Raw genomic sequence first — 16098 nt, forward strand, 5'->3', positions numbered from 1 at the left:
CAAATCACTACAAAATGTAAGTGTTGGCTATACAGAACTTAAGGACTAAATTTTGCAAATGGATCCCACCTGTTCACATCCCTGTGCCTCTACAGAAGTCTACTGGAATCAGCCAGACTTCCTGGAGGCACAGGAGAACACCCATGTGGAGCCATTTACAGGATCCAGTATTAAGACTGCACATACAGATAACTGAATTAGTCAGCTTTCATGTAAATAACATTAACAGTCTAATCTGTTATAATCTGTTATAATGTACATTTTATCTTTTTAGAAAATCTTACATGAGAGTTCATGTGTCAGGAATGAGGTTTACATTACACTGCACTTCCAGATGCTAACTGCAAACATAGATCAAATATTTATGAAATTTCCTACCCCCTTTAATATTCAATTTTGCTTAATAAAATTCCTGTTACACAAATATATCCTGTAAAATAGAAGCAATTATGTAATAAAGGTAATACCTGATCAAGTTTTGGAAAAATAACTAACAGTGTTTGCCATAACCGATTTTTAATTCTGTGTTGTAAAGAGTTCACATAATAGCGTGTTCTAGATTTGGAAACCAGTTCATCCTGAAAAGAAATTCAGAGTACATGTAACAAGTCCTTTAAACTTTTAAAATTTATTAAATGGAAACCCTAGGTGTAAGTAGTCTCTTCAATAGCTCTTTCAGTATTATTCTGAACTAAGCAAATTGCAGTGTCTTAATGTATTGGTATTTTAGAATTACATTTTGAAATCCGCACAAAAAGTATCTGAAGTTAGTGAGGATAGTTAGCAAAATTAAAGGCCCATCCTTATCTTAATGTACAAGCATACAAATCTTAGGTGTTGAGATTTCATTTGAAAGAATGTATCCAAAAGATTTTCCAAAAGCAGCATCTACATGAAACAAGAAATTTACAGAAAATGCAGCATAAACAGAAACACTGATACCAGTTTTCAAACTAAATTGCCTAAATTAGGGCTCTCAAATTGACATTTAGTTGTACAAAATACGTATTAAAGCTCCTACTTTCAAAAATGAACATCCAAATGAAGAAATATCTGCTCTGAGTAGTCCAAATTGAATTTGGGATTAGCATTTTGATACTACTATAAATGCTGCAATCATTCAGTTCTGGAGTTTGGCTCAGTTTTTAACTGCCATTCTAGTAAAAAAAAACATATACATTGGAGCTCAGAAACAAAAAAAAATTGTATGGAGAGGAAATAGGTCAAATAAATCAAGTATTAAGCAGCTGTTAATACAACACACTAATTTAACTTTAGATCAGACATGTATTTCCCTATATAGTCTCCTTTTTATTTATCAAAATATCTGAAAGTGATATGAGTTCATGTTATGCTGTTAGCATGGGACTTGAACCTCCAGAATGCTACACACCTTAACTTTTGTGTGTGAGTGTGTAGCATTCTGGAAGTTCAAGTCACATGCTAACAGCATAATATGAACTCATAATTTATTTAGGGTTTTGCTTGTTCACTCTTTGTGTAGTTCTTTTTTAGATTTAAACAATAAAGAATGTCCATATGAAATCTCTAGGTTCCCAAGCCCTTCATTACAATCATAAGAGAATCGTAATATATGCCCATAGGGCATGCCTACACAGCGAAGAAAAACCTGTGGCTAGTCTGTGCCAGTTAATCTGAGTTTGTAGAGCTCAGGCTGCAGCACTGTTTAAAGGCTCAGACTGGAGTCTGAGCTATGGGACCTTCCTTATCTGCAGCGTCCTAGAATCCAGGCTTCGATCTTAAGCCTGTCCGCCTACACAGCAATGAAATAGCTCTGCAGCCTGAGCCCCACAAGCTCATCAAATCAGCATGCATGGGCCAGCCTCAGGTATTTAGATGCTGTGTAGACATACCATTGGTGGGTCACTGGCAGTAGAGATTGAACCTTTGACACCTGTGGATCTAAAAACACAAGGAGCCTGAACTGAACTGAAGACACTGTCTGAACTGAAAGACTCATCTTTATTTGCTCAAAGGCCGTAGCCAATTCATAAACCTCTATGTGGTACTGTCTCCAGAAGAGGACAGAGAGGCACACTATGGCTACGTCTAGATTGCAAGCCTCTTTCTGAAAGAGGCTTTTTTCAAAAAAGAGCGTCTAGACTACAACCAGTACTTTCAAAAAAGCAAGCCACTTTTTCAAAAGATAGTAGCCAGGCAGTCTAGATCAGTGGTCACCAGCCATTTGATGTCGCTGGGCGCCAGGGGGCATGGCCGTTCGCCTGCCGGGCACCAGAGGGCGGAGACACTCGCGCACCAGGGGGCGGGGCTGCGCATATGCTACGCCCCCATGAGCCACATGCCTGGGGCCGGGGCCCCCCATAGCCGCGCCCAGGGCCGGCAGCCCCCCCTCCCCCAAAGCCACGTGCCCGGACACTTTGCCGGGTGCCCGGTGCCGGTGCCCCCACCACTCCATAGCCGTGCACCTGGGGCCGGCGCTCCCCATGAGCCATGCACCCGGAGTGTGGGCGGCCACTTCACCGCACTCCCGGGGCCGGGGCTCACCGTGCGCCATGCGCCCGAGGCCGGCTCCGGCACCTCTATCATATCCCCCCTTAGTCTCCTCTTTTCCAAGCTGAAAAGTCCTAGTCTTTAATCTCTCCTCATATGGGACCCATTTCAAACCCTTAATCATTTTAGTTGCCCTTCTCTGAACCTTTTCTAATGCCAGGATATCTTTTTTGAGATGAGACCACCATATCTGTACGCAGTGGTCTTATTGCCCTTATATATTCTCCGTCTTATTCTCTATCCCTTTTTTAATAATTCCTAACATCCTGTTTGCTTTTTTGACTGCTGCTGCACACTTTGTGGACTTCTTCAGAGAACTATCTATGATGACTCCAAGATCTCTTTCTTGATTAGTTGTAGCTAAATTAGCCCCCATCATATTGTATATATATTTGGGATTATTTTTTCCAATGTGCATTACTTTACATTTATCCACATGAAATTTCATTTGCCACTTTGTTGCCCAATCACTTAGTTTTGAGAGATCTTTTTGAAGTTTTTCACAGTCTGCTTTGGTCTTAACTACCTTGAGCAGTTAGTATCATCTGCAAACTTTTCCACCTCATTGTTTACCTCTTTCTCCAGATCATTTATGAATAAGTTGAATAGGATTGGTCCTAGGACTGACCCTTGGGGAACACCACAATTACCCCTCTCCATTCTGAAAATTTACCATTTATTCCTACCCTTTGTTTCCTGTCTTTTAACCAGTTCTCAGTCCATGAAAGGATCTTTCCTCTTATTCCATGACAACTTACTTTACGTAAGAGCCTTTGGTGAGGAACCCTATCAAAGGCTTTGTACACTGTATCTACTGGATCCCCCTTGTCCACATGTTTGTTGATCCCTTCAAAGAACTCTAATAGATTAGTAAGACATGATTTCCCTTTACAGAAACCATGTTGACTTTTGCCCAACAAATTATGTTCTTCTATATATCTGACAATTTTATTCTTTACTATTGCTTCAACTAATTTGCTCGCTGCTGCCGTTAGACTTACCGGTCTGTAATTGCCGGGATCGTCTCTAGAGCCCTTTTTAAATATTGGCATTACATTAGCTATCTTCCAGTCACTGGGTACAGAAGCTGATTTAAAGGATAGATTACAAACCATAGTTAATAGTTCTGCAATTTCACATTTGAGTTCTTTCAGAACTCTTGGGTGAATGCCATCTGATCCTGGTGACTTGTTACTGTTAAGTTTATAATTGAATTCCAAAACCTCCTCTAATAATACTTCAATCTGTGACACGTCCTCTGATTTGTCACCTATAAAGGACGGGTCAGGTTTGGGAATCTCCCTAACATCCTCAGCCATGAAGACAGAAGCAAAGAATTCATTTAGTTTCTCCACAATGACTTTATTGTCTTTAAGTGCTCCTTTTGTATCTCGATCATCCAGGGTCCTCACTGGTTGTTTAACAGGCTTCCTGCTTCTGATGTACTTAAAAAACATTGTATTATTATCTTTGAATTTTTGGCTAGCTGTTCTTCAAACTCCTTTTTGGTTTTTCTTATTACATTTTTACACTTAGTTTGGCAGCGTTTATTATGCTCCTTTCTATTTACCTCACTAGGATTTGACTTCCACTTTTTAAAGGATGACCTTTTTCTCTCTCTCACTACTTCTTTTACATGGCTGTTAAGCCACGGTGGTTCTTTTTTAGTAGTTCTTTTTTACTATGTTTTTTAATTTGGGGTATACATTTAAGTTGGGCCTCTTATGGTGTCTTTGAAAAGTGTCCACGCAGCTTGCAGGGATTTTACTTTAGTTGCTGTACCTTTTAATTTCTGTTTAACTAACCTCCTCGTTTTTTCATAGTTCCCCTTTTTGAAATTAAATGTCACAGTGTTGGGCTGCTGAGGAATTGCGGGAGTACATGGAAGCCCTGGGCCAAGGTCCTACAGTAGACATAAGAAAGGATTGCTGTAGGAGCTTACATGCACCCATGGGGCAGGTAATCCTCTCATTGTAGCTATGTCAGCTTTGCAATACTTTTTGTCAGCACTGGGGATAGAGTAACTACAGGGTTGCTGAAGATCATCCAAAAACTTTATTTCTATACACCAAACCACTTAGAAATACTTACAAATAGCCTACAGTTTATTGAACAAGAAAAGATGTTAGACAATACAGTAGAAAGCAATGGGAAAACAGCATTTTCAATTCCACCAACCCAAATACAAATTCTCAAGACAATGATGCTTATGTTTTGAATATGTGGAATGAAAAACCCGCCCAGCATAAATGGAGCAACAAACCTAAGTTAAGCCACTCTTACTTCCTCAGTTCTGGCTGAATAAATGCTAATCTCATGATCATGCAATAATATAGCCAGGAATATTCAAATCACATTGATAGGTCTTTTGGTGGCAAAAAAAGATATATTATTTATTGAAGTCAAAGCTAGATATGCTTATTTTGACCATTCTATAATACCCTTTTGACTTGTGAGTACCATATATTTCAGCTAATTAGTATTATACCAACAGTATGTATTAAATAAACATAGACATTTACTTTATCAAGTAGTTTGGTGACAAGGTCTTCCATAAACATCTTGTGCAATGTATTTGATCCATCCAACAAGCATAGAAATTTGATGGCACAAACTCGCACATAATGATCATCTCTATTTGTACTGTAAAACATTTTATTAATAAAAAATGAGAATCAACTAATTCAGTTATTAAGCAAGTGGAACCTTAAATTACAAAAAGTCACATGTATTTGTTGTCTAAAATATTCATTTGATATTTTCATTTTATTAAATACAAATATGAAGACCAAAGAAAGCTAGATGCTTGGGGATATTCAGAGGACATTCCTAAAGGTTAATAAATTTTGCATAAATACTTGGTATTACATCAAAGGAATATAAATGTTATCACCTTATATAGCAAATGAAAATTCCAAAATATATTCCAAACAGTCTTTTAGCTTTTCCATGTTTCAAATGAAACACTCATCAAATGTGGTAAAGAGATTTCTTCATCCATCTATCAAGGGGGACCGGTTACTCGTACAGTGCTGAAGTTGTATGTAGTGAAATTATGGGAATTACCCACACAGACAACCACAGTTTAACCTGTAAATGACTAGTCGACTGCCCGATAAGCCTAGACTTATCAGGTAGTCGAGTCACTACTCGACTAGTTGCTTCCCCCACCTTGCATCCTCTGATACAGAGGCAGCAAGGGGGAAGCAGGAGCCGGCTTAAAAGTTGGTTCCCCCAGTACCATCTCTGCGAGGGGCAGGAGAGGCAGACACACAGTAGGGGAAACGGTGTGAGCCAGGACGGAGCAGCCTTGGCTTGCAGTGGGTCCCAGATGCTGCAGCTCTGCTTTTTAAATGTAGTAAGAGCCACCAGGCTCTTTTAAGTTTTTAATATGAGTAATGAGGAGCTTAGTGTCAGTGTGAGGATGACTAATGGGAATGAGGATATGGAAGCATAAATTACCCATTCAGGGTGGAAGCAAATAAACAATTTAATGGAACAAAATCAGGGAGGAAGGGAGCTAGATAATCTCCATCCAAGAATACTAAAGGAAATGGCATATGAAAGTGCAAGCCTACTGGGCTTTTTTTTTTCCCTGTTTGAGTGAGCCTTTAGAGAGGGAGTTCTTCAGGTAGAGGAGAAGCTGATACAGGAGTCTTGAGGAAAGTGGGTGTTGTGTTTGGGGCTTTCTTGCTGTGTGCTGAGCTTGTGTTTGTGAGTGAGGGTTGGTGTGTGTTCTTTTTTGTTTTTTGTTTATTTATTTATTTATTTATTTATTTTCCCCTATGTTTATGAGTGAGGCTTTTTTTTTCCCCACCTCCCCCTCCCCATGATGGAGTTTGTGCTGTGATTGGCAGGTGGAAACTGTTGGCTTCTAATTAAAGTTTGAATTCTAGAAGCCTCGGTAGGGGGAGGGGCTTTATAAGGCAGTGGTCAAGCGACCAAGGAGCTTGTGAACAGGTGAGTGCTAACAGGGAGTTTTGAGAGGGAGTTTGGAAGGGGAGAGGGAAGGGTGGGAAGTTCTCTTGCCTTTCTTTTTAAATCCCTTTTCCAGGACAGCAGCAATGGTTGGTGATGGGTCTGCTGTTGTTACCTGCACAGCGTGTGCCATGTTTGTCTTCCTCCCGGAAGAAAGAACGGATTTCATCTGCACCAAGTGCAAGCTGGTCGACATTGTGGAAGAAAAAATTAGAGAACTGGAGGCCCAAGTGTCGACCCTACGCTTGATCAGAGAGGATGAAGACTTCCTCGATAGAAGGCAGCATTTAATCCTTCAAGCACGGCAGGCAGAAGAGCCAGAGGGCAGTACGTGACCAAGAAGAGAACTGGCAGCATGTAACTTCTAGAAGGGGAAAAAGGCTAGCACGGGAATCCCCCGATGCTATAGAGGTAAGCAATCGCTTTCAAGCTCTCTCCACAGGCTCTGCAGTGCTGAAAGGAAGATATCACAGCAGATGTCTGAGTGACTCGTTTGCCAACGTGGTACCTTGTGGGAACATACACTGATGCCAGGCATTGTTGCAGGCACCGAAAATGCAGCCTTGCATAATGGACCACATATGTTTGTGGCTGCCACGTGGTCTATGAGCTGTATGCACGACAGGACAGATACGGCAGGGCTTAAGATAAGTATTCCAATCAGATCTTGTAAGGCCTGGTACCGCTGTATAGGTAAGTGAGCTCTCACCATCATGGAGTCCAAATGTGCTCCTATGAATTCTAGGTTTTGAGTTGGCTCTAGTGTTGATTTCTAGGTCTGATTATAAATGACCAGAGACACGAACATCTCTCTCGCCATCACAACCATGTGGGAAGCTTCGTCTTTGGTTGGACCCTTCAAAAGGCAGTCGTGATAGGGAAAAATCTCTATGCCTTGTCAGCAGAGGTGCGCAGCTACCACTGTGAACTTTTTGAAGACGACTCTGGATGCTGAGGAGACTCCAAAGGGTAGAAGCTTGATATTGGAAGTGGTCTTCCCTGACCACGCAGCGAAGAAACCTTCTGTGGGTAGGGTGGATCATTACATGAAAGTATGCGTCCTGAAAATCAAGGGCCGCAAACAAATACCTGTGGTCTAGTGCTGGAATTATGGTCATGAGAGTCACCATTTTGAAAAGCTGCTTTCGCAGGTAACGATTGAGTTTTCGAAGATCGAGTACAGGTCTCCAACCTCCCATTTTCTTCTGGGTGAGGAAGTAACTGGAATAGAGGCCTTTACCTCTGAACTTGCATGGCACCCTTTCCACTGCTCCAATGGTAAGGAGGCGGTGGACTTCTTGTTGTAACTGGTGCTCATGAGAAGGGTCCCTGAAGAGGGACGGGGACGGTGGGGAGGTTGGGGCTATTGATGCAAATGTAATGGCATAGTTCTGACAGGTTCTCTCAAGAACCCAACAGTAGGTGGTGATGCTGGCCCAATGTTGGTAAAAAGGTTTGAGCCGGTGATGGAAAATGGCAACTGCAAGATTGGGTTGGTTTGTGGTGCATGGGGTTTGCAAGCCCTCGACCAGGTTGTCAAACGTTTTTCTTGTTAGCAGGCTGAGTGGAGGGGTGGTTGTTTTGGGTGTGCCTCTTTTGGGACCTTGTCTCATTTGCTGGTGCTGGTCAAACAAACGTTGATGGTAGCTTGGCTTCAAGAAGTCATAACATCTTTAGAAGGGCATGTATTTCTTGCGGCGGAATGGGGGTGTGTACATCCCCAGGGTTCGGAGACTGGTCATTGAGTTTTAGCTCAAGTGGAGAACCTCATCTGTCTTTTTAGCAAACAGCTTTTGTTTGTTGAATAGGAGGTCTTCCACCTTAGTCTAAACTCCCATGGAACTCCAGCATTTTGAAGCCAGGAGGACCTCTTCATAACTATAGCGATGGCTGTGGAACAAACCCCCGTGTCCGCCACATCCAAAGTAATTTGCAGCCCAGTTCTGGCAGAGGCGTACTCCCTCCTGGACAATGGATTTTAAAATGGGCCTTTTTGCATCAAGTAGATGTTCCATCAATGCTGTGAGTTTAGTGTAGTTGTTGAAATCATGATTCAACAGCAGTGCTAGAGTTGGCAATGCGTAACAGAAGTGTCGAGGAAGAAGATATCTTCCTGACAAAAAGGTCAATCCGCTTACTATCTTTCTCCACTGCAACATTCTTATATTGTGGAGTTTTTTACCTCTGCTGGGCTGCATCCACGACCAGGGAATTTGGTTCTGAGTGAGAGAACAAAAACTCTGAACCCTTGGTCAGTACAAAATATTTTTTGTTGGCGCTCTTGTTTGTAGGGGGTACAGAGGCCGGGTTCTGCCATATTTTCTCAGCAGACTCCATAATTGCTTCATCGATCGGCAGCTCTATTTTTGCATGCTGGGGTGGTTGTAAATTCTTAAGGAGACGGTATTGTTTCTCCTGGACTTCTGTTAACTGGACCTCCTGCCTAGAGGCCACTCTTTTAAACTGTTCTTGAAACTGCTTGAGGTCGTCTGGGAGAAATGTATCCCCAGGGATGACGGCCTCATCTGGTGAAGAGGAGGATTGGTCTGTGGGTTATGTATCCAGCTGTTGCTCCTGTGGTTCGGAAAGCTGACCTTCCTCCAGCTCAGACTGCTGTGGTACGGGAAGAAAGACACATGAGGTTGGCTGCATTGTGCAGGGGTAGACAGAGGGGACGGTTCATGGTGTTTGTGCAGGGATCGGTAGCAATAGGGGGACCAGTGTCTTGAGGGAGGGTGATATTGGTGCTGGTCATGTGACCAGTACAGTTGGTCATTATAGTACCTATGATGGTCATGATACCGAGGTCTTGGTGACGCCTGCCTAGAGGAACATGCACTTCTGCATTTCTTCCAGCGCATTCACGACCCAATGTAGTTGGAGAGTGAAGTTGGAGAGCCCCTCAGTGAAGGAGGAGGAGAGACACATACATTTGTCTTGGGTGAACAGTGTGATGAAATGCACATCCCGGTGTCAGTGGTAGAGGCGAGGGAGACCTGTGGTGTAGTAGTGGTGATCTTGATGCCAGTGAGAAGGTCGGTGAAGGACTAGGACTGAGTGGTCTATTTGACTTTGTCCGTGCCTTTTTCAGTTCTGGAGGTGTATACGGTGTGTCCAGTGCCAGGGAAAGGCGAGGTACTTGTGTTGGCACGGCCAGTGGTGTCGATGCTGTGAGTTGTGGCGCCAACATTCATGCCGGAGCCTTTGGAGGTGCAGCTGCTGGTGCCAACGATGCCTTCGGTGCTGGGGATCCTTCCATGTTGTTGGCACCAACGGTGCTCGGTTCCAGCTCTTCCGGTCCAAGAGTGTCCTGGGACATGGTGAAGCAGTGCTGGAGGTACCCGGCATATCTGCGGTGCTGATCCTGGTCACTGGTATCGTGGAAAAGAGCGTACCAGCAAAGAGCGCTTCTCTGACACAGATCCCATAGTCAGGGAAGACGCTCTGCATTTTTGAGCCTTAGGAGGCTCTGAGGAAGCCCTAAGTGGAACATTGTGTGCAGACTGCAGCGCTTTATCAAAGAGGAGCATGCGTAACCGCATCTCCCTATCTCAACAAGCTCTAGCCGTGAGCTTAGAACAATGCAGACACTTCTAAGGCACATGGGCCTTTCCCAGGCATCTGATACATGCCAAACGGCTGTCCAACGCTGGCATGGCCTCACGACATGTCGCATTTTTTTAAACCTGGCATTATATGAGGAGAGCTATCAGAAGTTCACCTCAGTATGTGTAACTTCAGTCCTTTCTCTCCTTATCTTCTTTTTCTTTCTTATTTTTTTAACCTCAAAAAGCTGTAAAACTGTTTTTTTTAAACAATTAACTATAACTAATTATTATTATATGAACTAGGTGCAGAAACAGTAAACTAACAGAATTCTTAATTTTGTGATCAACAGTTGAGGAGAAGAGCTCGCTCCATCTGCGACCAAAGGCGGCAACGAAGGAACTGGGGAGATCCGGACCGCGCACATGAGAGAAAGGGCATGAACGTTGAGAGAGGCTGACGGCACATGCACGGTCCGGATGACTACTGCTATTGAAGTCTCCGATCTGCAGTGCCGGGATAAGCCTGACATCTACAGTGGAGTGCCCACACGGACATCACTCAAAGAAGCAGCACACCTGACAAATGTGCTCCGCTTTCCCACGGCTCTCACTGCCATGGAGAAGCCTGACTGCTGCTGCTACCCAGCACCAGACCCCCCTCAGTAATACTGAGTGCCAGGTCACTCGGGTAACAGGGTGCTAAGAGGGAATGGGTGAGGTGGTGGTGGGAAGGGGCAGGACTTTGGGGAATATGTTCAAACACGCACCTCCCGCCCACCCTGGGACACCAGGTTTCCCGGTCTGGATTGCAAATATGCGCCAGTCCATAGATGGCCCATGGGCCAAGAGTTTGAAAGTCCTGTGCTAGATGGAGTTTACCAGAGGAGCTGCAAAGGAATCAGTCTTCGGACCAATCTTATTTAATATTTTCACTGATGACCTTGGCACAAAAAATGGGAATGTAATAAAATGTGCAAGTGACACAAAGTTGGAATATATTGCCAATGCAAAGGAGGATCAGAATATCGCACAAGATTTGGATAACCTTGAAAAGTAGAGTAATGGAATTCGGATGAAATATAATAGTGCAGAATGCAAGTTAGGGACTAACAAGAAGAATTCTGACTGAGGAAACAACAGCTGTTGGTATTTTGGTCAATCACAGGATTATGATGAGACAACACTATGATACATCTGTAAAAAGGCTAATGCACTCCTAGGATGTATCAGATGATGTATTTAAAGCAGGGATAGGGAAGTGTTATTACCATTATACAAGTCACTGATGAAACTTCATTTGAAATACTGTGTGAGATTCACATTCTCCAGGCGTAAGATTAATTCAAACTAGAATAGGTGCAGAAAAGAGCTAGGAAATGGATCAAAGGAATGGATAAATTGCTTTAGGAGGAGCCAAGAATCTTGGCTTATTTAGCCTAACCAAAGGCTATGGGGAGAAATGATTGTTCCTGTTAAGTACATCAAAGGCATGTTATTGATAGGTTATGTGACTACCTTGGTTTGGCTCCATTTACTCTTTATTAAGCATATTAGGGATTTAATAGCCATATAAGAAGCAAGAGTTTTTTTGGCACACAAATAGGATTATCCAATATTGCCATACAGTATGGAAACGCTATAGGAAAGCCAATGGACTGTGTGGAGATACAAGTCTTTCTTGTAAGCTGGGCAGCCAGCCAGAACAGCTAAAAATGTAGATTGGCATAGAACTCTTGCCATGCAAACACTTCTGCAAATTTCTGTGTTCAGACCTGCCAAATCTTTTATGCATAACATGAGTTGCTATCTCCTCAAGCCGCCAAATTTTGAACCCAGACTTTCCTCTTACCCTTAAGTGTTATATTAAGCAGAACATGTGGGAGACAACTGCATTTTCTGGAAAATTCTGAAAGAAAGGCTGTCACTTCATGGAGATGGCCTAATGTCTAATTAGAAAAAAAAATGAACTGTGACACGAAAATGTGGGTGTTTTTTTAAAATTCATTTAAAAATGGATTTATTTTAAATTGACATGCCTCTCCCAGTCAAGCCAATGTCCTGTACAAGCACAGGGAGTGTGTTTACCCATCTATAAAATAGGTATAATATTAACCTCGCAGGGATGTTGTGAGACTTTGTGAATATGTTTGTAAAAGTCTTCAGAGGATCAAATCTTATGAAGGTAAGCAGTATATTACATCTGTGAATTATAATCATTAGATTATTCATGTATTATCAGAAACGGCACAGGGGGAGGGGGCTGGACCCATCCCCAGAGCAAGGGGCCAGTTAGAGCTATTGGAGCATGGCAGAGGTGGGTAATCTAATCCAGTTCCTTGCACTCATGGCAGGATTAAATATTATCTAGACCATCCCATAAGAACATGGAACAGAACATAAATATATAAGATTTACTAGTATTTAGGGAAGAGTTTACAAATGTGTTCATAAGAACTTGGCTTTAAAGGAGAGGTTTTCATACTTTTTTTCTCCTGACTCAGTTAAAGAAAATTTAACTAGAGTGTGGGCTCTGAGGTAGGGCTGAGGATGAGAGCTTTGGAGTGTAAAAGTGGGATCCAGCTTTAGGGGAAGAACAGGGCAGTGGCAGGAGGGGGTTACTTTGAGCAGCTCCCAGACACCAGTGCAACGGGGGTGCTAAGGTAGGCTTCCTGCCTCTCCTAGCACCACAGACAGTGCTGCGCCCCAGAAACAGCCAGCAGTAGGTTTCTAGTCAATGGGATTGTGGAGCTAGCGCTCAGAGCAGGGGCAGTGCACGGATTTGTGTGCGCTCCCCCAATCACTTAGGAGCTGGGCCTCCTGCCAGCCACTTCTAGGGCATGGCATAGCATGGTCTGTGGTGCCAAGACAGGCAAGTAGCCTGTCTTAGTATCCCCACTGGTCATCTGATCTCTCTACAGCAATGAGACCCGGTACCTGACATTTTATGACCCACTACTGAGTTGTGACCCACAATTTGAAAATCAGTGCTATAAAGAACATTCAAATAATGTAATTCCACCTCTCAGCAATAATGAAGGACTATATATGTTAAATATTAAAAGCATACCTTTCTGTGACAACATTTGCTGCACATTCATCTCCAAGATTTTCTACAAAGGTATGGACATCCTGAATAAGTCTTCTCATATGAAATGTTATTTGAAAGAGGAGAGAAAACACACAAGTAGGTGAATAAGGCAAGAAAAACTCATTCTAAACACTTCACTACTTTTACATTGATAATCTCAAAAAACTAAACCAAGTAGCTAAAAAGGACAAAATCAGAACAAATATAATCACACCTATATAATGAAAATCTAATGAAATACAGGTATTTTTATACCTTTGATCGCGCCTAAATATAGTTCCAAAGACACAGGCCTCTGTGATAAGTTCACTATAATTTCCAGCATTTGAGAAGGGATTCTCTAAAGCACTTGTGTGATCAGAAGTAGGAAATAACCAGGACTGACAGCAATAACTAAGCACCGTATTAAAGACTCCAGTTCTTGCAGTGGACATTTCAACTAGCTTCAGTATGATCTGAGGAAGAAAAAATAAGAGGTCAAAATCTTAACTCCCAATATAATGTGTACATTATTTATGTCTTGTTGAAGCTATGTTGGTCCAAGGATATCAAAAAGACAAGGTAAAGGCAAGGTGACTTATTTTGTTAGAAATTAGGGATGTAAAATCACCATTTAGGGGGATGCTTACCAGTTAACGTTTCACATCCTTATTAGAAATATTATATAATTTTATATAGAAGTTAGTCCAATCAAACTCTCTCACCCTTGTCTCTTTAGATTTAGTACTGCTCCAAAATGTTGTGCTTAATTCCTGAGTCAGAGATTTGCTCAGCACAGAGGAGATGAGGATGTCTTGGAGCAAGTTACAATTCCCTAATTCTGTGGGCTGATGGCTGGGCAACAATTAGCTCATTATGTGCACTTATTTCAGTATTTAAGAAACGGTTACTTATTTTGTGCAGTAACTGTGACTCTTTGATATTATGTCCCTAGAAGTGATCCACTTTCAGCGTACTTGTGATCACAGCTTTCTCAATACAACATCCGTTTGGCCCACGTGTGCATGTTACTCAATCTCATGCTCCGTGCCACTGTTATACAGAATGGTTGAACCACACTCAGTTCCTTCTCTACAAAAAAGCTGTATAGCAGAGAACTCAAAAGCAGAGAGGAAGGAGAGAAGGTTGTGGAGTGTTAGGATTGAAAGACACACCCAGAAAGATACAGTTATTGCACAGAGTGAGAAACCATTTCTTCTTCTTTGAGCAATGTCACTATGGGCATGCCACACTAGGTGAGTACTCAGCAGTTCCATCTAAGGCAGAGCTGGCCAACCTGCAGCTCGCGAGCCGAATGCAGCTCTTCCCCTGTTAAATTGTGGCTCACGAAGCCTCCCCTGTGGCTTGCGAATCCGCCCCTGCACTCCTAAAAACGGCCCCCTGTTCCCTGTTCTCACCTTCCAGCATGGCAAAGCAAAATGGTGCCCGCCAACTGGAGCCTGATGTGGCCAAAAAGCCACCCGGAGTTTGTTTAAATAGAAAGTGTCTTTTTTTTTTTTTTTTGCTCTTTGTTCAACAACTTTTTCCCCCACAGCCCTTTGCGCTATATCCCTAACTACTGTGGCTCTTTGTGCTATTTCTAAGGTAAAGATAGCCTCAGAGTTCAGTCCAATACTGATTAAAGTATAGCCAATCCAAATGCAGTAATGGAAGCAGTGTCATAAGATATCACATAGTGTTCTGCAGACATGTGTACATGTCCAAATCATAGTTCTAAATATTTCAATGATGAGAACAGTTTTTGATCAAAGCCGTAGATATGGGAATAGACCTCAGACTGAGTTTGTATACCCGAAGTTGTTTGGAGGATACAATATTGGTAAGAACAAATCATGCAGTAAGATATCCATTTGGGAAGTCTTTGTTTAGAGAGTACAGACCCTCTTGATTTTTCTGAGCTCAAGACATATACTTTGTGAGTCTTTCTGAAAGGTTTAGTCCTCCCAAGACAGAAGGCCAGGGCTCCCTGACATCAAGTATATGTAACAGTTCAACTTCATTGCCTAGGGGAGATTTAAGGTAGAAGACTGGAAGGTCAATAGGTTGGTTTATATGGGACTCAAAAGATATTTTTGGTAAAAACATGGGCCATAGTTATAACATGATCTTGTCCTTGAATAAAATTGTAAAAGGAGGGAGGAGGAAAATTATATAAAAATTATTTGAAATACATAATTTTAAAATGACTACAGCTAAACTAAAATACTACTAAGAACAACTATAATTTACTACTAAAAGAGCCTAGTCACAGTTGACGTAAAACTCAACTCAAACACCCGATAAGGCACTGTCTCAGACCCAGGCAGCTGAGAAAGAACTTAGGGTGGTTCACCTACACAGTGATATCGAGCACAAGACTGAGTAACACACATGCTCAGGCCAAACAAACTGCTATAAGAAAAAAGTGCAGGGTGCACATGTACACATAGGAGCGGAGAACCCAGAGGGACACAACCCAAGGAAGAATAAAATGATCCAGTGTTTTCACATGAGTAAAGATCCTTGCCTTTGCCTGACCCTCAAATGTTAGGAATAAATGCATCTGTTTTTATTTTGATATGTGCATACATTTGGAGTTGAATACACGCTTTATAATTTATTAGAAAAAAAAATCTAACTTCTATTTTCAAACTAAACTTCTTCATACATATCAAGTGGTACTCTTCCGAATCTTTTCAACTAAGGATCAAGTCATGGCAAGTTTAAAGTTAAAATGGTTGAATTATCAAAGTGCAAAAAGTATGTCTGAACTATTTTCTTAATATGCAAAGCCACTTTTTTTTCCCTCCCTCCCTCCCTCCCTTTTACATTTGAAGTAGCTGAACAGATTTTTTAAAAGATGAAAAAAACCCCAAAACTATAAATACACTATTTCAGACCCAAATTAGAAATGCTTCCAAAAAGTGGCAAATCTCTAAAAAACAGAGATTTAGACTGGTAACAGCTTTATTT

General features: G+C 42.0%; 1 protein-coding gene across 1 annotated transcript in view; it reads right to left on the reverse strand.

The window, feature by feature from the left end:
- Positions 1–16098, reverse strand: part of TARBP1 (tRNA guanosine 2 -O-methyltransferase TARBP1) — a 101190-nt gene that overhangs the window by 28357 nt on the left and 56735 nt on the right. Inside the window, exons 18-21 of the mRNA XM_075924760.2 lie at positions 13402–13601; positions 13126–13197; positions 5055–5175; positions 468–578 (exon numbers count right to left, since the gene is read on the reverse strand). Coding sequence (XP_075780875.1) covers positions 468–578; positions 5055–5175; positions 13126–13197; positions 13402–13601 — 504 coding nt within the window. The remainder of the gene's footprint in view (positions 1–467; positions 579–5054; positions 5176–13125; positions 13198–13401; positions 13602–16098) is intronic.

This window comes from Pelodiscus sinensis, chromosome 3 (assembly GCF_052426305.1).
Source record: "Pelodiscus sinensis isolate ZL-2025 chromosome 3, ASM5242630v1, whole genome shotgun sequence".
In the NCBI taxonomy this organism is placed as follows: Eukaryota; Metazoa; Chordata; order Testudines; family Trionychidae; genus Pelodiscus; species Pelodiscus sinensis.